At 40.7% G+C, this 22,782-nt stretch overlaps 1 protein-coding gene across 1 annotated transcript in view; it reads left to right on the top strand.

Moving 5' to 3' along the window:
* The window catches only part of FMN1 (formin 1), a 419,007-nt gene that overhangs the window by 275,718 nt on the left and 120,507 nt on the right, over positions 1-22,782 (top strand). Inside the window, 5 exon segments of the mRNA XM_041746469.1 lie at positions 6,256-6,317; positions 8,234-8,322; positions 14,773-14,902; positions 16,370-16,516; positions 17,619-17,678. Coding sequence (XP_041602403.1) covers positions 6,256-6,317; positions 8,234-8,322; positions 14,773-14,902; positions 16,370-16,516; positions 17,619-17,678 — 488 coding nt within the window.

Genomic DNA, 22,782 nt, shown 5'->3' with positions numbered 1-22,782 from the left:
CCACACCTTCCACACTGGGGCAGCCAGGTTCACCCTGGCTCCTCTCACAGACCCCACAGAGTGGGCCTTTCCTGCCTCAGGCTCCCACGTGTTTCCTGCCCAGAGGTCAGTCAACAAAGAAACAGCTCCTTTAAGTAACTGCTGGTTTTTTACCAATTAGAAGCCCCTCAGGTGGCAAGCGCAGGCATTTTTTGTCTAGTTGGCAAAGGTGCATGTGCTTGGGGACCGACCAGTGACAGGCGTTCAGGGTTAGTGGCTGGGGGCCGAGAGCATCCCCTCCTGACAAGCTGCCCCAAGCGGCGGGAACTTAAGATGGCGTGAGCCCTGCCCCTGAGCCTGAGCCCACCGCAGGCATGTGGTTTTATGTGCGCCTGGGAGTTGGACTCTGCGACACTGATCTGCTTTGTGTCCCCGCTGACGGTTATTATATCTTAATGGGCCCAGCACTACTCTAATGATCTGCGTGTATGTAATTCTTGGAGCACAGAGCAGGCACCAGAGGACCACATAAAAATGTTTGCCTCAATTTCCCTGCAAAAAAAGGAGCCCAGAAACCAGACTTGACCAAGTAACAGATTTTTAAAGGTAAAGGAACCCAATAAAATTACCAGCTTTTCACAGCGTGTGTCTATTTCCTCTCGACATATTGCGAGGTGTAGGTGAAATAGTCTAACCAAACTGACAGTGCGAGCGGGGAACAACTAAGGGAAGAGGAAGATAAAAGTAAAAACCACCAAGCATGATTGATATTGCGGTAGCAGGGAGTTGTTGGGGTCGCCCCTTTGTGGGTTTGACACTTCACCTTTCTGACACCATCTGCAGGAGTGTCGGTATAATGAGCCCTGTACAGATGGGAACAAAAGCTACACTGGCCTGGAATGGCTGCATCAGGCCTGTGAGGCACACCGTGGAAGCGTGTAGGCTGGCATTCGCTAATCGGACTTAAGATAAAGGGGATGTCCGTGTGTGTCAGAGCAAGAAAGAGTAGGTTTTTTAAAATATAAAATGGAGGGAGCTAAGTGATCCTGGGCCACTCTAAAAGTAACTTAATCAATGACTGATCTCTTTTTGTATTGTAACCACCAGTTACCTAATTAAATGGATTCATGCAACGCTTTTGAGTTTGACAATAAATGCCTTCAAGAACTGGTTCCCTAGTACGCCATGCCAGGGTTTGGGGAGCAGAATCACCAGGTGTTGATTCCAGCCCTGTCTAGGAACTCAGACTGGTTTTGGTGACCAGGAAGCAGAATCATCTGCATGCAGAACCACCCTCCCAGGAGTCCCAGTACCCGTGCCTTTTCACTCTGTAGACCTTTGGCCAGTCACCTAACCTTGCTTGGCTACTCTGTAGAAGAGAGATAATAGAAATGATTTCCTGAAGCTCCTGGACTCAACCAGGATGTCTCTTCATAATGCTTCTTCCACCTCTGAATTTTATTTCCCTTTTTTCCTTGTGTCTTTAAGATCCTTCCATGGAAAAAGGAAAGCCTTAATGGACTACTTGGTATTGACCCCCAATTAGTCTATCTAATCCTTCCTTCTCCAGTAGTCTTCCTCTCTCCCATTCTTGCTCCTGGCCCCTGGGGTAAGATCATATCCAACCCGTAGGCCCCTCTGCCTACTTCTATCCAAAGCTCTTCCTCCAAATCTAGTGGCAAAGCCTCAGGTGGTCTTACTTCCATTTCCTCAGTCCCGTAGCGAGTTAGTGATGCCACTCCATTGTGCTCTGATGTGTCCTGCCCCCCAGTTCCATGCCTTCCATCCGTGGTATTTGCTACCTTTTGTTCATTGGAATAGGTTCTAAGCCAGTTTTTCCAAAAGTTGACATGTCCTGTGGAATATAACCCTGCTCAGCTCACACCACTGCTGGTAGCTGCTCAGTGCCTCCCTGCTACATGTGGAGGGCATTACAGGCCCTTCCTTGTGGCATTCAGAATTCCACCCAGTATGCTCCAGAATGGAATTAATGCTCTCTTCAAGCCAGGTTTGAACTACCTGCCATTGCCTGCGCCTACCGTGAGCCCGTCTGCATCTGCTTCTTCCACTTGAGATGTCTCACATCCTTCTAGTAGGTGTTCACTGGCACTTGTTATAAATTTACAGATAGTCCTTGCTTGGAACAAATGTGGCTTTAAATGAGTGTTTCACGTGTCTGCCTGAAGCAATATAACTGTTGAATTTTTACTCGTAGCCTATTTACCTAAGGCAATACTGCTGTTTAAAACATTTCTGGAGGTAAAAATTATTCTTTCCTTGAAAACAAGAAAATTTACTTGTGAAACTTAATTGTTTTTTGGTATGGACTATTCAGGCAAGCAGTGTATCTATACTGAGTATGTGGATGAGAGCATGATAATGCAACTCAGCTGACTAAACTTTGATTTTTTTTTTTAACCGGGGATTAATAGGGGTGAGCAAATTACCCTAATTCAGATATATCCCCCATAAGCATTTTCATCTGCCAAAATTGTATCCCTTTTTAAAGTTTCTGTTTTCTTTTTCAAGAAACTTTTCCTGAGGGACACCTGGGTGACTCAGTGGTTGAGGGTCTGCCTTTAGCTCAGGGCGTGACCCCGGGTCCTGGGATCGAGTCCCACATTGGGCTCCCTGCATGGAGCCTGCTTCTCCCTCAGTCTGTGTCTGCCTCTCTCTCTGTATCTCTCATGGATAGATAAATGAATCTTTATAAAAAAAAAAAAAGAAAGAAAGAAAGAAACTTTTCCTGATACTCAACAGAAGGACTCATTTTGGGTGATTCCTACAGGCTCTATCCCATCCACACACGTTTATCCTTGTAGCACCCCAGGTGCTATGCTGGGTGCAGGGGTTAACAAAATGCATAGAAATAACCCCTGGCTACAGGCCTTCTGCATTCCCAGCAGCGGAGGGAAACTCTTCTGGTACACGTAGTAACACAAGTTCTTTATGAGACTCTCTTCCTCTGTGTAAAATACTTGTGTTAGCGCCATGGAAGAGGTACAGAGCAAGGACTTAAGGATCTGAAGTTCAAAGGGTTCCTTCCAGAGCAGGAAACCAATCCCCTAGACATTTGGGGAAGAGCTGTAAGGAGGGAGGGAGCCACGGTATGTTGCCCCCAGTGGCTGGAGCAAGGGCACCTGGGAGAAAAGTGGAAGTGGTAGGAGATGAAATTGGAAGCATAGCTTGGGTCCAGGAAAGGAATGGGCTTCAACATCAGGCGAAGCCTGATGTTGGACCTTACATGATACTTAAAGGAAAGACATATGGGATATTGTCAACATCAAAGTAAAATGTTGAGACCCATGGTTTTAAAAAAAATAATGGTGGTGGTATGACGTACGGTAGATTGGTGGGAAAGATGGAAATTGGAGATGCAAATGAGGTTGACGTTCTGATAGATCCCAAAGTACCTCGGATTTCTCTGAAGACATCTGAGGCATTATTTTTTCTAATTACAACTATGTGTGCATATACCTTGACTGTTAATAATGCTTCCTGAAGTTGAACTTCGAGCAGGGTTTCCTATCTGAAACACTCATGAATTCTGGAAAGTTTCATTTATAACATAAACTACTCCATAGTTGTAGTCTGCTTTCTCTAATTCTTTCCAGATGTTAAAGGAGATAAGGCATTAACAAGCATTAAAACGCATTAACCATGTGTGTACTTAAAATCCTACTCATCATTGTTCATTGGGACCATTCTGAGTTCATACCAGGCTCTATCTAGGTGCTATGCCAAGCACACATATTCCCTCATTTCATCTCTTCAGCATATGATAGTAGACTCATTTTATGGATGTGCTGAACTTGGACACTTTAATCTGTTAGGATCACATAGGGAATACATTTTGCTCCTTCCATGACAATCATCTTGGTCTCTTTCTGTACCTTAAGCTGTTCCTTCCTCAGAAAAAGAAACTTCATTTTGAAGTTACCTTTCCCTAGAAAGTTCTCCCGAACATTTTACAGAACTGACCTCTTCATCTCTTAGCTTACATGTTGCCTCCTCAAAGAAGCCTTCATTGACCAACCTGTGTCATGCTGCTCATTTCTCTACTTTCTTCACAGTGTATTGTTATCTGAAATAAGTTATTTATTTTGTATCCCTTCAGCTAGAGAATAAATTTCATGAGATCAGAATGTCTGGATGGCTCAGTGGTTGAGCATCCGCCTTTGGCTTAGGGATCCTGGGGTCTTGGGATTGAGTCCCACATTGGGCTCTCCGCAAGGAGCCTGCTTCTCCCTCTGCCTGTGTCTCTGCCTCTCTCTTGTCTCTCATGAATAAATAAACAAAATCTTTTAAAAAATTCATGAGATCAAGTGTTTTGAACCTCTTACACACTTTTGATTTATATAATCACAGCATTTTAGAACAGTTTCTGGAACTTAATACACATTCAACAAATATTTATTCATGGGTGGGTGAATGAATGAATAAATGTCTCCAGAGCCCGTGCTTATTCTCCAGGCCCATCCTCCAGATGTTTTCTTGCTGCTGCCTAGCACACTGGAGAAGAATTGACTGATGATACAACCTGTCAAACTGCATATCTGGGACCTAGACTGATTAACTTTTAAAAACCAAATGTTTACTCACCGGAAAAAACAACCCATAGGTCATTCTCTTTGTCATTAGTTAAGATCACTTGGTTATATCTAAGCTTGCAATTCATAGAGTATACCTACAATGTAGGATTAATTTAGGAGAGAACTTCTCTGATAACTGTAGAATTTTAACTTTTCTTATTGCATTCCCGTTGGTCAATTTTTGTAGGAGAATGTTGGAATTTACATGAATTAGGCCTTGTTTCTAGTTATTTTTTTAAAGCACCAAACAGGTAGAAATTCATGGTCTTTCTAATGAATTACTGAATTCATGTGATCTCCACACACAAAATAACCATCCGGGGAGGATAAATTATTCCGTTCTTTCCTCAAACTACATTTTAATTTTGTGGTTTCAGATTAGGCTTTTTAGAAGTGTGGTTTTCTTTTGTCTTAGTGGAATCTGAGCTGACTTTTTCACTAGCATGTTAACCTCTTCTTTCCCCACTCTCCCATATCTAAGAATAGCTTGTTGGTTAACCCTAAGTTAGAGAAGGTGGCCTGCGAAGGAATTTTAAGTACATTTTTTGGTGTTCTGTGAAGTTATGTGATCTTAGCTCAGTTCATTAACTTTATTAAAATTGTATAAGGGGGTTCATATATGATTCAGCTACAGAAGATGCAAAACAATTTGAAAGGAACCTGCCCTTTACCTTGATCCCTACCTTCTCCAAAAATCATGGTGTAATGCCAATGAATGGAATAATGGTTGACGAGCAAAATTTTAAGGCATTCTAAATATCACTGGTTGGTTTAATAAAATTAATTAGCCTGCCATGGAGAAAATTTACTAGCGTGCTGGTTAATTTCACAATGTAAAGTCAGAGAAGGGAGGTGGGGTTGAGAGAACAAACCTTATTAGTTTTGAATAATTATTTAAAGATGTGGAGCTGCCTATTTCAAACACTTTGATTGCCAAATCCATTAAGGCTTTACAATCTCAATGTTTGTACCCAGCATATATGGGAAGGAATCTCTCTAGGTGAAATCATAAGTATATATGTTAGCAGTTAAGTGACTTAAAGATATAGAACAACAAGTAGAATCCTAATAAAACCATGGGAATGACAACTTGCCTTAAGACTAACTCATGGGAGGTTTCCATAATCTTAATTTGCCATTGATGCAATTATTGCTTTTTCTTGTCTTTTTAATCCAAACAAGATGTTTGCAGTGGCCATGGAAAGGTGCCTAAAATCACATGCCTGAATTCATTTAATTTGCCAACATTGTCTTTTTTTCTCTCTTCCTAGTAATGGGCAAGAGTCAGTTCTGGTGCATTAGGTACTAAATCTCTTCAATTACCAGCCGGGAAGAAAGATTTAAAATTGTGCTTCAAACCTACAAACTGATTTCATTTTAAAGCACAAACACTTCTCCTGTGGAGCCTAAATTAAACTGCAGAAAGACACGGAACTTGAGGAATTAAACCAGGCAGGGACACGGCTTGGCTAGCGATAGGAGCCATTTTGGTTTCTTTCATCGGAGCCCCCCTGGCACAAAAATAAAAGCAGCAAGAAGATGTGGAAAGACGCAACTTGTATAAGAAAGTGCAGTGTTCTATTGACTGGAAGCTAGACGTGGAGTGTGGCTAGCGTGCCAGTGTGGGGGAGTCTAATCAAACCTTTTATCTTGTTCTTCCTCTTCCTTTTTGGGTACATGGCAGCCATTTTCAACGTGGACGACTCTGTGGTTGATCTGGAGACCCTGGCAGCCTTATATGAAAATGTGAGTATCGAAGACATACAGAGGCAGAGTTTTCAGGTTTTCATAACTTCTTCACTAATTTAAAAAACGTTGAATCTAAAAAATGGTTATATGTGGCTCCTTCTGCCCCCCCCATCACTAAGTCATTCATGTTCTTTTGCAGTAAAGATTTTGACATAGCAAGGGAGAGAGGAAGGCAGTTTCTGTAAACGTATGCTCAAATGAGAGCATATATGAAAGAAAGCACTAGTTCCCAACCCCACTGTGATATCTGGATTAGCAGATCTCTTTGCACACCTGCATGGGAGGGTGGTTCAAGGTAGAGACCCCTTCCATGCCATGGACCCAGCCCTGCGCCTTATTGTCACAGCAAGTGAAGCTAAACTACCAGTTTCCTGTGGTGTACAGCAGTGTCTTCTTCTGAGGAATGAGAATACTAATACCACCTTGTATGATTACTTTTAGATTAGATGCACTAATGACATTGAATGTGAGAAGTAGTATAAGATGGTGGGTGTGAGCTTTGGATTTAGAGTCAGACAATTTTAGATTTGAGATCCTACTCTACTATTGACTTCTGAGTGACTTTGAGCCAAATTCCTTAAGCCTGTTTGATTGTCAGTGCAATGGGGATTATATAGGTCTCTATCTGATATTTGTATTAAAACAGAATTCGATATGGGTAGCGGTAGCAATATATTTTGAAAATAAACAGCACTATACACATATGAGGTCTTTAAGTTTGGGTTATGTGTGGAATAACCAGCAAATTGGCAGACCCTCTTGAGAAGATGACACAGGAGAATCAGAATTCCCATGGTTGTTAACATTCCTGATTCATTGACTCTGTTAGGATTTGAAAATAGAGTGAACCAGATTCTCTTTACTGAAGCAGTGGTATTTACCCAGAAGTTGCCTGGAACCCTAATAGTGTGCCCTGGTCGCCGAGTTCAAAAAAAAATTATTCATTTCAATGCTATGTCCCCTGGGACCTTAAGTCCCTTAATGAAAATTTCGAGAGTGTGATAATCCGGCCTTGTGGGATTGCCAGTTCCCTACACATTTTCACATCCTTTATACATATCAGGAGCTGTTTAGTACAATTCGGTGGTAACTTCTCCCATTTCATCAGTAAGGCTTTTGTTAATAGACAAGAAAGTGCACAAATACCAGGCCCCTGGGAGCTAACAGTGCATTTGTTGAGTACCTGGAGGACAGCGTGGTATCATGGGAGAAAGAGAGGTTCTGAGTCAGGCCCTTTATCCAGTACTTAGTACAAATTTGATAGAATCATCTGAAAAACAAAGATACAGTAATTGATATTGATGGATTTTGTAAAAAGCAAAGTGCCTTCTAGATTGCCTTTGTTGTTACCATGAGCTCAGGACTGTGCACATGGGCAGCACTTGTTAGCTCACAGTAGAGGAAACCTGCATGCAACTGAAATTTTTGGATAAATTGAGAAAATACATAACTAAATGCCAAAATAAGCAGTACAGATGAGCGTTCACAAAACTCAGAAAAAGAGAAGGTTGAGAATGGAAATTCACAAGTCAGGAGCCTACGTAAGTTAGGAGGGCTGTTCTAAGGGTCAGGAAATAAATGATAAGGACAACTGGCTGATACTTGTTTCCATGGGAAAAGACGGGATTCAAATGTCCTGACTTCTCTATCCACCTACAGTCGCTCGTTATGACCATTTGCTTTAGTCAGTGGTTCTCAAATGTTAGCGTGCATCAGAATCACTCAGAAGGCTTGCTGGGCCCCACCCCTGGGGCTTCTTATGCCTGGGGTAGGGCCAATTGTTTGCATTTCTAACTAGAAACAGGTGATGCCAGCGCTGCTGGTCCAGAGACCACACTTTGAGACACAGTTGCTCTAGCCAGTTCTCACTGTTCATTTGTTGTGTGCTTTGTTTGATATCTATTTCAACGCAGAGAGCCCAAGAGGACGAACTGGTTAAAATAAGGAAGTATTACGAGACATCCAAGGAAGAAGAATTGAAGTTGCTGGATAAACCTGAGCAGTAAGGACCCTTGAACACTTTTCTTGTAGACCAAAAGGACAAGTGCAGTCTCTGTCCTCTGGCCACCCAACTCTGAGTAATTGCACCTAAACTGTGCAGTGAGCTAAGTCCTAGCACCATCATTCCCATGACCTATTGCGTGCAGCAGAATGACCTGATTGCTGGGAAAAGCAGCCGGGAGATTTATGCTGCTGGATCTAATATGTCTCAACCCCTTCCCCCACCCCTCATGATTCCCCTTTCTTGTTCTAGCAGCTTGTTAATTCCTCCTAGACTAAACATTCTGGCCAAAAGAGTAACTGAGGAAGGAAGAAGTCATTGCTCTGATTAGGGTTCTGCTGATGCAGTTAAAAAGATGAGGTTAGAGTCATAGGATTCAAATGGATTTTCCTAAGTGTTGTATCTGGAAAACGTAGTCCGAACGTGCCAGCTTTCCCCCAGATCCCTCCACCTGCTCTGTCCAAATGACAGGTGACCTTTTCATCCTCTGTACATGTGCTTGTTTTTCTGTTCAGGGTCTAGAGTTGTTTCTCTATGGTTTGAGCTGTCGCACCACAGCCTTTGAAAGCCTAGACCTCTAATGAGGAACTGAGTGACTCTCACCTTGGCTGGGCTCTTGGGGTCTGCAAGCCACAGATAAGTGTATGGGACCCTGCAGCCCTGGGACTCTACGTACCTTTTCATGGCCCAGAACTGAGAATGTGAAATGGGCTCAGAGTGAACACAGGGATCCTTTGCCTGTTACCACCTCAAGTGTTTCATTCATGTCTAGGTCAGGCCACTCCCCACAACGTGGAGATGAGGCAGGGGATAGAAAACAAAGTAGAAACTAAGAATTATGTTTAGGGTAACAAGTGGGCTCCAGAGACATCGAAGTTCCTGTGTCTTGTTTTGAAACTTTCATGGCTTGCCCTTGGATCCACTAGAATACCCCACTCCCCTTGGATTGCCTGGGCATTTAGGTCCAGGAAAATATCTCTAAATGAGTGGGTGGGGATTTCTAGGTTTGCTCAGTTATTGGCAAGCTTTCATGATAATTTTGAGAACCTTAGATGAATTGTTCTCACATGGGGCAGAATCCAGGAACCACTCCCCACTCCACCCCAACTCTGCCCCAACTTAGTTCATGAAGCCTAGGGATATTGTGAATCAGTGCAAATGAAGTTCTAATTCCCTTCTGGTCCATCGATTTGAGCTACCCTCCCTGCCAGTTCCTGCCCCTGTCCTGTGATCCACTCCCAAGTCATGTTTCCTAATATAATAAATCAATTCCCACTAAGATGCTAACGACTGAACGTGAAGTGCCTAATAATGGGATATTTAGACACTGACAAGGCCATGGGGAGTTTTTGAAGACTATCCTAGTCTGCTTGGACTGCTATAACAAAATATCCTAAACTGGGTGACTTATAAACAACAGAAATTTATCTCATAGTTCTGGAGATTGAAGTCTGAATTTGGGGTACCATTACAGTTGGGTTTTGGTGAGAACCCTCTTCCAGCATGCAGACTGCCAACTTCTCTCGGTATCCTCCCGTGGCAGAAAGCAAAGAGAAGGGAACAAGCTCTCGTCTCTCTTCTCCTAAGGGCACTAATTTCACTCATGATGGGTCAACACTCATGACTTAATTACCTCCCAGAGGCCCTACCTCCTTAACCCATCATATTAAGGATTAGGATTTCAACATATAAGTTTTGGGGGAGCACAAACATTCAGTCCTTAACAGGGACAATAGGGTACATCAAGCATTTGGGTAGTCCCAACTATGCTACATTGAGCAATGATCTCTAAGCCTGGAGTTTGCACACTTTTCATGTAAGGGATCAAATAGTATTTTAGGCTTTGTTGGAGGTACTTAAATCTGTTGTAGTGCAAAAGCAACCGTAGACAATACATAAACAAATGGGCACGACTGTGTATCAGTAGAATTTTATTTAGGGACACTGAAATTTGAATGTTATACTATTTGTGTAGATGTCATAAAACATGATCTTTCCATTGATTCTTTTTCAACCATTTAAAAATATAAAAACCATTCTCAGCTGGTGGGCCATATAAACCCGAGTGACAAGCTGAATTTGGCCTGTGGGCTATAACTTGCCAACTCCTGCTCCATGCTCTGGGAGTGGCTGACCCAGTGAAATGAAGAGTGGGTTTCTGCCACTATAAGTGTTCCCCTTTTCCTTTTAGGGTAATGTCATTCTAGCATTATGTTTGAAAATTAATTGCCAGGAAACAGAATAATGGTGGCAGGTCATTAAGAGGTAATTTATGATTCCTGCTTTCTCTACTGATGATTTAGGTAAGAGAGCATTTTCAAAGCTTGTGAATAGTCACAGCAGTGAGGCTTCCCAAAGATGCTAAGCTATCACTGACAGCAGAGAGGACTGTCGTGTTGTCCTGGTGGGGGTGATGTGCTCAGACTCAGTTGCTGGTAGGTAAGGTGGACAGAGGTTGGGGCTTCAAGCCTGAGTGAATTTCACCTTTGCTCTTGACCTCCTGCATAGTGCAGCATTTGCTTGATTTTAACCAGAGTCTGATTTCCTGGCAACTCACTTGCCATCGGCTCCAAGTTAGTTGACTATAAGCATGTTTTACATACTGGAAAATATGAATCATTTGTAGTTTCAACATTGTGATTTCCTAAGATCCTTGTGATGCTGAGTCCTATAAATCATAGCATGGAAAGGGTGGTCTCATCATTCACCTTATCAGCCTTCTTGCAGCCCAGTGCCAGATTTAGAATGCCATTTCCCACACAGTAGTCATCTGCTTGGGCTCAAGCTGCCTGAGAGCCATTCCCTCCAAGGATGGCCCTGAACTCTTTGCATTCTGCTTTAGGATGGTGGTGAGGTGAGATGAGACTCTCTTGGGTTTGATTAGGTAACACATGCTTTTCGTGGCCTAGATTGAGGATACCAGGTGCAGCCTATCGAGATGTTCCACTGGAGTCCCCACTTGCCTCAGGGACCTCACAAAGAAGACACATTGACTTGGTGAGACAAGACTCTGTTAGTGTACCCTTTGTGGAAGAACAGTATACATTGTGCTGTGTACACGGCCCTTGTTCACACACACCTGATATGGGACCATTTGGGTGTTAAGGGGATGATAAACTAAATGTGAAAACAATGGGCCAAATTGCATCATTTCACCTGTCAGCTTAGTCGATGCTGTGGATGGGGACCCCACACCACGTCACGTGCAGATTTTTTCTCCTACATACGGAGTTGCAGCCCTTCCTGGGAAAATAAGGCTACACTGGGAAAAAATGAGAAGATTCCCCAGTTTGTGGCTTCTTTGTGGTTGTTTAGTCCTCTTTATAACTGGCCCTAGGTTATAAAGGTACACTAGTCCAAAAGAAAAATCAATCTAGACCTATTCATAGGTACCAAGGCCCAACATCCAAGACCTATACTTGGGGATTTGCGGAAGAGTTCTTGTCCCTGCCCTCATGGATAGAGTATAAAGTGCAGCTGAGGTGAATAAGATCTTTATCAGACGGATGTTTGCCTTTGAGGTTAGTTGTACCTCAGGTACTCTTCCAGATAAACGAGAAAGGAGCTATGCTACTCTAACTCAAACCTTTGCCTGGCTATTTTGGGACACAAAGTCACATAAAATCATAGTTTTTCCAAATTTATGTCTCCAGTAATTCTTATCCTCACATTCTATCAGGTGTCCAAGCCAAAAACCTGCAAGTCATTCTGAATGCTTCTCAGCATCCCTGGGGTTGGTCAGTTACTCTGGTTCCTGCCGCCGGAGTAGCTCTCTCATGCGCTGGCCTCTCTCCACTCACCCCTGGCCCACCCTCCCAGAACTCTGCAACTGCCATCCAGAAAGTCTTCCAGCCTTTACTCTGCTGCCCCCTCCAACCAATCAGCTGAGCCACTGCCATGCTGGTCTTTAGGACAAAAAGCCCAAAGTATCACTTCTCTGCTTAAAACCCTTCATTCGTTCAGGAAAAGTTTAAACCCTTTATTTAGAATACAAAGCCCTGTTTTATCATCTGACTTCTAGTTATCTTCCCCTGCATTCATTCTGCCTGGGCCTTCCCTGACAGTTGCTCATATGTATCTGGCACAAGCACCAGAGGGATCCAGGGAACCGTGGCTGACATTGTCCATCTAGGGCTCTGATCTGGATGTCCTGCACATGGCTATCATAAGCCCCCATTGTTGATAATACTTCCCACACTCTACCGTAATTGGTGATTTATTTTTCAGGTTATCAACAAGGAGCTGTGTGTAAGTTAAATTCTATTCTCAGGTCTTAGCCTGGTGCCTGACACACCATAAATGCTTCATACGTGTCTAAAAAATTGACTAACATTCTTGGTGACTCACGCTCTGGTATTAGTTTTCACTGACCTATTCCTACAGATCTGTCTAAAAGTAGTGTAGTATTCTTGAACTTTCCTTCGCCCTCTAACTCTGGATATGTATTTCTGACCCTTCTTCATGCGTAGAGCTCTGGATCTTTCAAGCTCTTTCAGAAACCTCCTCATCCAGTTCCTAATCCCAATAAAGCTTGATCCTGAAGAACCTTGTGATTGTTCTTCACTCTTTTCTGGGTAATATTATGCCGGTGAGCCAATGGGCATGTCTCCTTATATTGGCCCCAAACTTCCTTTTCTTGAGACTAGTTATAAGTAATTGTTCATCTAGCATTTCATCGTTTTCACCTATGTCCTTGTTGATGAGCTGAGGTGTCGATCTGAATCTTCTCTCACACGCTCTCCATAAAGGCTTCACTCTCTCTGTGTGTTTATTTAAACTAGAAAATTAATGTACTCTGCAGATCTGGGTCCTTTTTGGGGAAGAGTGTCTGGTGGTCACTGCAGGAAGAGGAGAAAGGCAGGGCATGACACTGGAGGTAGCTCTTGGCATTATCTGAATAAGTAAAACTTCCCAACGTACCCCTCAGGACCAGATGCCACCAGTCCCACAAGCTTTTCATTGCTTATATTTGTGAAAGCTGGTGATACCCCTGATTTGGGTCACAAATGAATCAGTGGTTGAAACCTTATCTGTAAGAAACAATTTACATATAAAGTATAATTTTTCATCTTGTCCCAATTCAGAGTACCTATGGGTTTCTGCTTTTACATCTCATCACATGGCTTTCATAATAATGAGAAATACAGAACTTTAAAACAAAGGTATGTTTATTTATATGGGCATTCCTTGCTTCATCTCAGTATCATTAAAAGAAAACTGAATAAAGGGGCACCTGTCTGGCTCAGAGTCAAGATAGGCAACTCTTGATCTCATAGAGCTTACTTAAAAAAAGAAGAAGAAAAAGAAAGAAAGAAAAAAGATTATGACTTGGATCCTGGATGTAGGATACATTTTTTAAAAAGCTAATAATTAGAATCTTATTAAAATACAAGTCTCCCTTTAAAAAAGCAAAGTAAAAGAGGCACCAAGTATAAGTTAAGGAAACTGCCTTGGGTATGGAAAAAAGAAGGAATCAGCTTTGCTCCTATGGAAAAGCATTCTTGGTGTGAGATCGCAAAATGTCAAAGTAATGATGTTAGGCATTAACCAAGACTTTCAGAAATATCAGTTAATCATTTCAGCCCCAAAATGAATTTAATAGGTGTTAGTGGATTCTCTCCTCTGAATTCATGCCCAACTCTCTCCGCCCATTTTAGTTTATGCCTCCTCTTCTGGTAGTTGGCCTGAAGAGTGTGTAGCTCTTCCAACTTATTTTTGCAAAGGGCACCAGTGCCCAGCTGCTCAGACAGTGAGCTTCTGTGTGTAGATTAGTACTCACCTTCAGCTTTTAAAATCTGTCTCACCATAGTTTTTAAGATTGATGTCCACTTAATGAGTGCCTGCTTTGTTCCACTCACTGAGCTATGAACTCTGTCTTCATAGGTAAGCTGATGAGGAAAAGCAAACAAATATCTGTAGAATAGGGTCTCTGTAGACTATTGTCTAATTCAGGGAAAAGGAATAGAAGTAATCTCACTTTAGGAAGAGACATTTTGTCATTTCTCTAGACATCTGCCTCCAGCCTTCATTTGACTTTGCCTGTGTGAAATAGACCCTTAAAGAATGCTGTGTTATAAAGGGAGTTCATTATGTATTTATTTTCATGTGCTCAAGGTAATGCTTTTTATTTGGGTTTGATCTTCTGTTTGCACGATTCATGGTGGTTCAGTATAATTGCATTAACTTTCTGTTCCTCAAGCACCTTATACACCGTACATTTATATACCATCATAGAAACCCATTTTTTTTAAAAAATGGCTTTATTGTCAACAATAGAACACAGACCCTTGGAGTACCTCAGGTGTGCCTGTCAGAGATATTTTAGAATTGCTAAATTGACACTATCAAGTAAGGAACGCTCTCATGGTGAATCTTTTTCAGCTGTCTTTTTTTTCTCTCTCTCTTTGTGATTGCATGTGAAGCAAGGTGATTCATTATTAATTTTTGCAGATTTTTACACGAATTAGCCCAGATCCCGAATTTTGCTGAACGGGCTCAGTGCATAATCTTCAGATCTGTCTTTTTTGAGAGTATCACTTCCTTGCACCGAAAGGTAGAGATCGTCACAGGAGCTTCCAAGGTATGTTTGCTGTCTGATTTAAGAGGCTAGTTTTACTCTAGTAAAGGAGGAAATAGGGAGTGGAAGAATCAACTGGAATTCTTTTGTAGAAAACTTTTGCATTTAAGATTATGTGTTTTTTTTTTAAGTAGAGTTATGATGATTATCTCCAGTGTGAGTATGTGTGTGCATGCAGGTGAATGAGTGAGGAAGAGAGGGGGAAAGTTAGATGAAGACTGATGGGGAGAAGGAATAAAAAATGACTCTTCTATAGCCATCTTCTTAGGTATTCCAGATACCTTCTAGGGTACATACTGGCCATGTAAAACTAACCTAAATAGCGTAGTTTGCTTGCTACTCATCTTACTGGATTACCAGAGATTTTGTGTTAGACCCATTCACCTGATCATCTGAAATGTGTCTCCATAGTGAAATAAAAAGATTCTAGAGACTTGGTAAGCGAAATAAATGATTATGATAATGAGTGGCAAACAAATACGTTTCTGTGGGCTTTACCACACTGGTAATTCCTTGTAAATTTTAATATTTGTTTTTTCTCACGATAACCCATGTCCTTAAGAACATGATAATCCTCACCACACATACTACAATATTTAGTTTTTACCTGAAGGCATGATTCTTTTCCTTCCAAAGTATAAAAGATTTCAATAAAGAAAGTATAAATACTTCCCAGGTATAATATACACCCTCTAATAACACCCTAAAGGGCAGGAAGAGAGGTTGGCCTAGAGCTGCATTTGCCTTTCATTCTTTACCCTAAAATAAAAGAATATAAAGTCAACTAAAACTGTAAAGAAGCGGGGGGTGGAGGAGTATCAATTTTTTAAAAATCGCACTTTGAGAAGGAAAAGAAGAGGAGGAATAAATGGGACAAGGAAGTGAAGAAAACCCTATACAGATTGAAATTGTTCAAGTTAATGGACATATCGCAAATACTTAATAAACATATGCTTAAAATACTATTATTGTGGTTCACCTCTGAGGATTATACCCAGGGATAAAGAAGAATAGACTTGCTATTAACCTATCCTACATATAACTGTACTGTTTATATAGAAACATTGTCCAAAAACAAATCCTCAAATGATATTAAACCAATCCTCTCTGCTTAGAAGTCACCAACTGTAAAAGTCTGACTATAACAACTCTCTTTTTGCAATTCACAAATATTTTTAAGTATTTAAAAAATAAAACTGGCTGAAGCAAAAATGTAAATACCTAATCTGCAACGTAGACACATGCACAGTTCATAATTCATCAAAAGGATAGAAAACGATGACTGATTAATGTGTTTTTTTTTCAGACTCTTATGTCTTAATAAAGTGTATTTTCCATTTCACCAGCTGCCAATCCAGCTAGCACCATGCCACCAAACAGCCTGATGAGTACTCAGTAAATTTCTGTTGTTGAATGAACATAGGTGCCTTTGAAGTTCAGCTCTGTAATAATTGGTGTTTGCCGTCACAGGGTTTGCTGCACATGAAGAGTGTGAAGGATATTTTAGCTCTCATTCTGGCTTTTGGAAATTATATGAATGGAGGAAATAGGACTCGGGGACAAGCAGATGGATATAGCTTAGAAATTCTGCCCAAACTCAAGGACGTCAAAAGTCGGGTATTTATTTTTCATAACTAGATTCCATAACTTGCCATTATATTCCTTCTATATCATTAATTAAAAAAAAAAAAATCTTGGTTGCTCCTTTCATCTCCTTTCTCCTGCTAACAATACATTTTTTTTCTTTGCTTCCTTTTGATGTTTGAATAAAGATAGGTTTTTCATGTTTAATCTTACTGAGATGAAAAAACCTCCAATATTGGTTTGACCTTAAAGAAAACAATTGGATATTGAACTGTAATGAGAGAAGAAACAGCGCACAGTATCCATCAGAGCACAAGGCTTGATTCTGTTGGAATTTAGTGTCAGCTACTTGTAATTTACTCATTCCTGAGTAGGGAGCAATGTTGAATCACCAGTTGAGCTGAGCATTTGAATTATTCTTTTGCCCACAACAATCGGGCTGGGGTCTACTGTCAAACTCTCAGAGCCTGATTATCATTTGGCTCCACACCCCTGCAGAGCTCCCTCTTTAGAAACAACCAGCCCATATCTAGGCATCCCATGGGGAGCAGGGGGAGTGAAGGGAGGGCAAACACACAGGCAAATTAGAATTAGACCCATGTGAACAAGACACAAAGGCTGCCTTGTGGGAGGGCCTGCTTGCCCCCGGCCTCCTAGGGTCATAAAGTGGCATGGCGTTCCTTTTAAGCTGTCCTGATTGTTTTTCAAGCCATTAAGAACACACATTTTTTTTTGAAAGGTGGGAAGGGAGGGATGGTTTTCTGTTCTAGTCCCTGGTTCCCTTTGGCACTCCCCTACTCCCTCCTGTCTTGGCTTTATGCCAGAAAATAATGAGCCAGTCTGTGTATTTGTTTATTTTAGCAATCACCTCAGAGGTCTTATGGATTATCTGTTTGGGTTTCCCCCACACACACACACAAAGAATAACGAGTGTCATTTCTTTGTATAGATGCCATTAAAAAAAATTGATGAGAAAAAGAAGAGAGGGGAAAGTCTTGCCAATTACAAACAGAAGTAGGACCAGGTATCACGAATTAAAAGTATTAGGGTCTCAAACTGAGATTTCAGTACTCAACTACATAACATGGTAGTCTCATATGAATGATTTTCATTTAAGTTTCTCTTTTAACCCTAGGATAATGGGATTAATCTGGTGGACTATGTCGTGAAATATTACCTGCGTTACTATGATCAGGTAAGAAATGACATTATATGGAAAACAACACTAATGGGGTTCCAACTCTTACACGTTGTTGGCATTCAGAAGTTGGATGATGGATGGATGGATGAATTTCAAGTCCAACACAGAATTTGAGAACTATCCAGGCTCCTTGGTTTACAGATGGGAATGCTGAAGCCAAGAAAGTTTAGTTGACTCTTGTAAAGAGAAGCATTATTCAGTACCTCTCAAACCACTGACTCTTAACCTGCTAATATAGCACAGTTTTAGAGAGACCCCTGATTATCTGGGTGCCACCAAATCGTGAGTGTCTCCGTGAAATCTATATCCGTTCAGTAATTGGTTGTGTCTGAAACTAGTTCTGGGCTGCAGACCAAAATTTAGGAAATGAAAAAGCAGTAATACCCAATACCTTATCAGTAATGTTCATCTGTGAACAAGTTAAAGAAGTGGAATTTGAAATCCATCCTCTCTGCTTAGATTACATTTGCAATTAGAAAAAAAAATTTCAGTGGGAATCCACCTGAGCACAGTTTTCTATGTTTTATTCCTTCTCATTAAATTGAGAACAAGGAGTCTAACTTTGAGAAGAAAGAGGCACTGTTATGTGGTGTTGGGAAATCCAGCAATCAATATGAAGGGGGAAAGTCTCAGGAAAACGTTGTCCTGCTTAGCTTGCCACATGAGCAGAGTTTTTCCGAGGCACCAAGTGAAAAAAAGTAAAGATTCCAGGGCCTTGTTTTCAAAAGACCTATAATTCCACCCAGAAGACAAGCTAGGTACTGATAAAATCTACTGTCTTGTCTCCTCCCCTCCTCATCTCACCCTTCTCAGTGTATCTATAGTAAATCATCTCCCACCCCCCTTAAACTTCTCCTGTTTCTACTGAGGAGATTATCATTTCAGTCATTCAGGCATGAAACTTGTCCTCCTCTTTGGTTCCTCTCTGTCCTTCAACTAAATTGTTTCTCATGTTTCTTCCCTATTTTCCATCCCTATGCTCCACTTATCCAGGCTTCTTTTCAATAATTTATTTTATTTAAATTCAGTTAATGAACATATCATGTATTATTAGTTTCAGAGGTAGAGTTCAGGGATTCATCAGATGCATGTAACACCCAGCGCTCATTACGTCACATGCTTCCTTTAATGCCCATCACCCATTACCCCATCCCCTAACTCCTCCCCTACAGCAACCCTTAGTTTGTTTCCTAGAGTTGAGATTCTTTTATGGTTTATCTCTGTCTCTATTTTCATCTTATTTTATTTTTCCCCAACCTTCTCTCTGATCCTCTGTTTTGTTTCTGAAATTCCACATGAGTGAAATATGATAATTTTCAGAGCGCTTAATCCTAAAGCAATAGAATACACATTCTTCTCAAGTGCACATGGAATTTTCTCCAAAATAGATCACATACTGGGTTACAAATCGGGTCTCAACTGATCTCAAAAGATTGAGATCATTCCCTGCATATTCTCAGATCACAATGCTGTAAAAGTTGAACTCACAAGAGAAAATTTGGAAGGAACACAAATGCATGGAGGTTAAAGAGCATCCTACCAAAAAATGAATGGGTCAACCAGGAAATCAAAGAAGAGTTTTAAAAATTCATGGAAACAAATGAAAATGAAAACACAGTAGTTTAGAACCTTTGGGATGCAGCAAAGTTGGTCCTAAGACGGAAGTTTATAGCAATATAAGCCTTTCTCAAGAAACAAGAAAAGTCTCAAATACATGACCTAACCTTACACCTAAAGGAGCTGGAGGAAGAACAGCAAATAAAGCCTAAACCAGCAGGAGAAAAGAAATAAAAAGGATTAGAGGAGAAATCAATGAAATAGAAACCAAAAGAACAGTAGAACAGGTCAACAAAACTAGGAACGGGTTCTTTGAGAGAATTAACAAGATAGATAAACCCCTAGCCAGATTTATCAAAAAGAAAAGAGAAAGGACCCACTTATCCAGGCATTAAGGTAACTCACTTGAAGTATTCCTGTTGTTTTCCAGCCCATCTCCCCACCTTAGCCTTCATTCCCACTGCAGTCCATCCCACACCCAAGGCCTGACCAGTTTTTATAGTTCTGGTCATATTATATCACTTATTTACTCAAAAACAGAAAGGGCTCCACATTTTCAAGCAACTTAATACTACCTAATCTTTTTTTTTTAAGATTTTATTTATTTATTCATGAGAGAGACAGCAAGAGAGGCAGAGACACAGGCAGAGGGAGAAGCAGGCTCCATGCAGGGAGCCTGACATGGGACTCGACCCCAGGACTCCAGGATCACACCCTGGGCCGAAGGCAGGCACTAAACCACTGAGCCACCCCGGGATTCCCGACTCTACCTAATTTAATTCCAGTCTTTTACAACCATGCTTTTATTACTTTCCCCCTACACACTCTCTGTGATCCAACTCAAGACCCAGTGTTTTCCAAATACACCCTATGTTTTCTCACACTTAGGTTTTTAATCCGATGTTTTCTCTAACTGGAACTATCCTTGTCACTAGCCTTTCTATTGATCTTTTGTTTTGTCTTATTAATACTCTCTTGAAATAATAAATCAAAAGGCCTTTTGGGAAAAGCTCCCAGTAGCAACATATATATTTGCAACATATTAGGTAACACACTTTTAAGAATCAACATGGAAAGGACAACTGGTCTCCTTTCATTTAAAAAACAAAACAAAACAAACCCATAAGAGACTACAGGCAATTTACCCAAACAGCAACGACAAAAACAAACAGAAGATATAAATTGCCAACTAGGAATATAGAGCTAGCAATATAAATGGGTCAAACCTTTCTCGATTCTATCATGAATGGCTGAGTTATTTTTTCTTTAATATCTCTAGGTATATGGGACCCATATCTTGACTGCCCTTGACTCACCAAATTGCATTCTATAAAGGGTACCTTTAAAAAATTCCATATAAAGTTGCCATGTATTTGTCAAGCTGTCTCCCCAGGGAGCTGTGCCTACTTATAGGGGACACTTTTTCCTCATTCATGCAAATGTGCAGTATGAGTTAGCAAGACTTTAACCTTTCTATATCAGAAGCCCTAGAAATACATATGATCTTTCTAGAAATTTTTATCCTAAGGAAATAAATAAGGACATGTATCACTATTTTACTTATAATCATTTGTTTATAATCATTTGTAATAAAAAATATAGCAAAATTTTTGGTAGATGTCCAAAGGTAGAGACTAAGGTCAAAAAATTATGCTAGAGTTATAAAATGGAATAATACACTGCCATGAGAAGTATATAGAAGAAAATGTAGTGGCATTAGAAAATACTCTTGATCTGCTTTTATAATACAAACATACGTTTAATATAGAATATAATTTGATAATAATGTAGAATAAATATGCATAAATGCACAGAAAAACCTGGTATATCAGCCATATATATAAATGTTTGATTATCTCTGTGTGGTAGGATTGGAAGAGATTTTTACTTTCTTCTGTCTTTCAGTTAGACATAACGAACATGAGTCATCTTTATAAATGGGAAATAAGATCAAATAAAAACTAGTGCAATCTTACATGGCCCTTCTTCCATGGACCCTTTGTTTACTCCTCATCTTTTCCCCTTTAAAGCCTGGGAACACTTGGGTTGAACCTCTGTTGTGATACATCTTACTCTGCCCTGCATGTAGATACCAACGAGCAGTTGCCTGTTAGCTTGGCATTGCTCCTTGAGGTCCAGAGCTCATTGTTGTTTGTAATTTAGGTGTCTGACAAATACTTACTGGGTTGAATCTACTGCAAATATCTACAAGAGGGCAATGAGTGGCATCTGTAGATAACTAGGTGCAAAGTGGTGAGAGCTTTTTTTCTGGTAGAATAGGGCAGGCATGTTGAAGCTCTGGCAGTATGCAAATAACTGAAGTTCTGACAGCAGGTACCAATGTGACAGAGGAATTATCCTGAAGAATCTTGAGAAGTACCCTTTCTCATCTAGCATAAGTAGAATTACTTTGTAGTGTCTGTCTCAACCAAGTCAGATGCATTATGTTGGAGGGCTGAAATTTGCCAGTGAAGTGTGATTCATGAGGAGAGCTGAATGCAGTAGAATTGACTTCAGAGCAAAATCTCACAGTAAGAGTAGTTTCAAATATGGGATGGCCCAGTTTGGGGAAAATTCAGAAGTCAACATTTGTGTGCGGCTCTCCCGGTTTTCACTGTGCAAAAATTCATTTCACTCAGCAAGAGTATAGAATTATGTGATTTATTAAGCTATCCCCTCCCAGTAGGAGCATAAGTGATGATTTTTGTGGTTAGTGGTGATGAGCAATTAGCTGAATAAAGGTGAATCCTGCTCCAAGCCTCCTTCCACTCATGCTGGTTTTTGGTCCAAGTCTAAGTCTGTGAAGTTTACAGAATTTCATCTCCAGCCATGTCTTTTGAACTCTAATTGAGCAGCTTTTTCAAGAGCTACTACCAGGCTGATTTGCTCAGCAGCACTTTCTCATTTTCTAGCTTAAAACAAACAAAACAAAACAAAACAAAAACCCCTGAAGCCAGGACTGAATATGATAAAGCTTTGGAAAATAGGAAGAGATAATATACATGAGTTTCCAATGTAGATTGCCATGGAGTTTTGTGGCAAGCATCTTAGATGATTTCCATCCTGGCACTCAGACTACAGTACTGCTTCCATTATTTTGAAAGGAGCAAAATAATTTTAGGGAGATAGGGGGACAAAGTACAGTGATCATGTAAGATATTTCAGTAAAACAAGGAAAACCACCTTTCTTAGCATCTCAAGTGAAGCTAATGATCTTAAAGGAAGGGGACAGGTCCAGAGAATTCCTGAAACCACAAGAAAATATGACAGTAAGTTAGTTGTCTCCTGCTAAAGGGTACACACTTTTCAGAACAACCTTTTATAGGCTATATGTAAGGGTGCCAAACAAATTTTGAGAGGCCAGATGTTGTATGTACTACCAAGAATAAAACACAATTACTGCCATCACAGTGTTTATAGTCTACCGGAGGACACACATAAGCTAATGTGGCAATGTTGAAAATGATGTTGATAAGTGCTGTGATAATGGTACACCCTAAGGACTCTTGGAAACACCCACATGCTGGGAGGTGAGAGGCGA

This window comes from Vulpes lagopus, chromosome 2, assembly GCF_018345385.1.
Source record: "Vulpes lagopus strain Blue_001 chromosome 2, ASM1834538v1, whole genome shotgun sequence".
In the NCBI taxonomy this organism is placed as follows: Eukaryota; Metazoa; Chordata; class Mammalia; order Carnivora; family Canidae; genus Vulpes; species Vulpes lagopus.
This window is presented reverse-complemented; position numbering and strand designations above follow the sequence as displayed.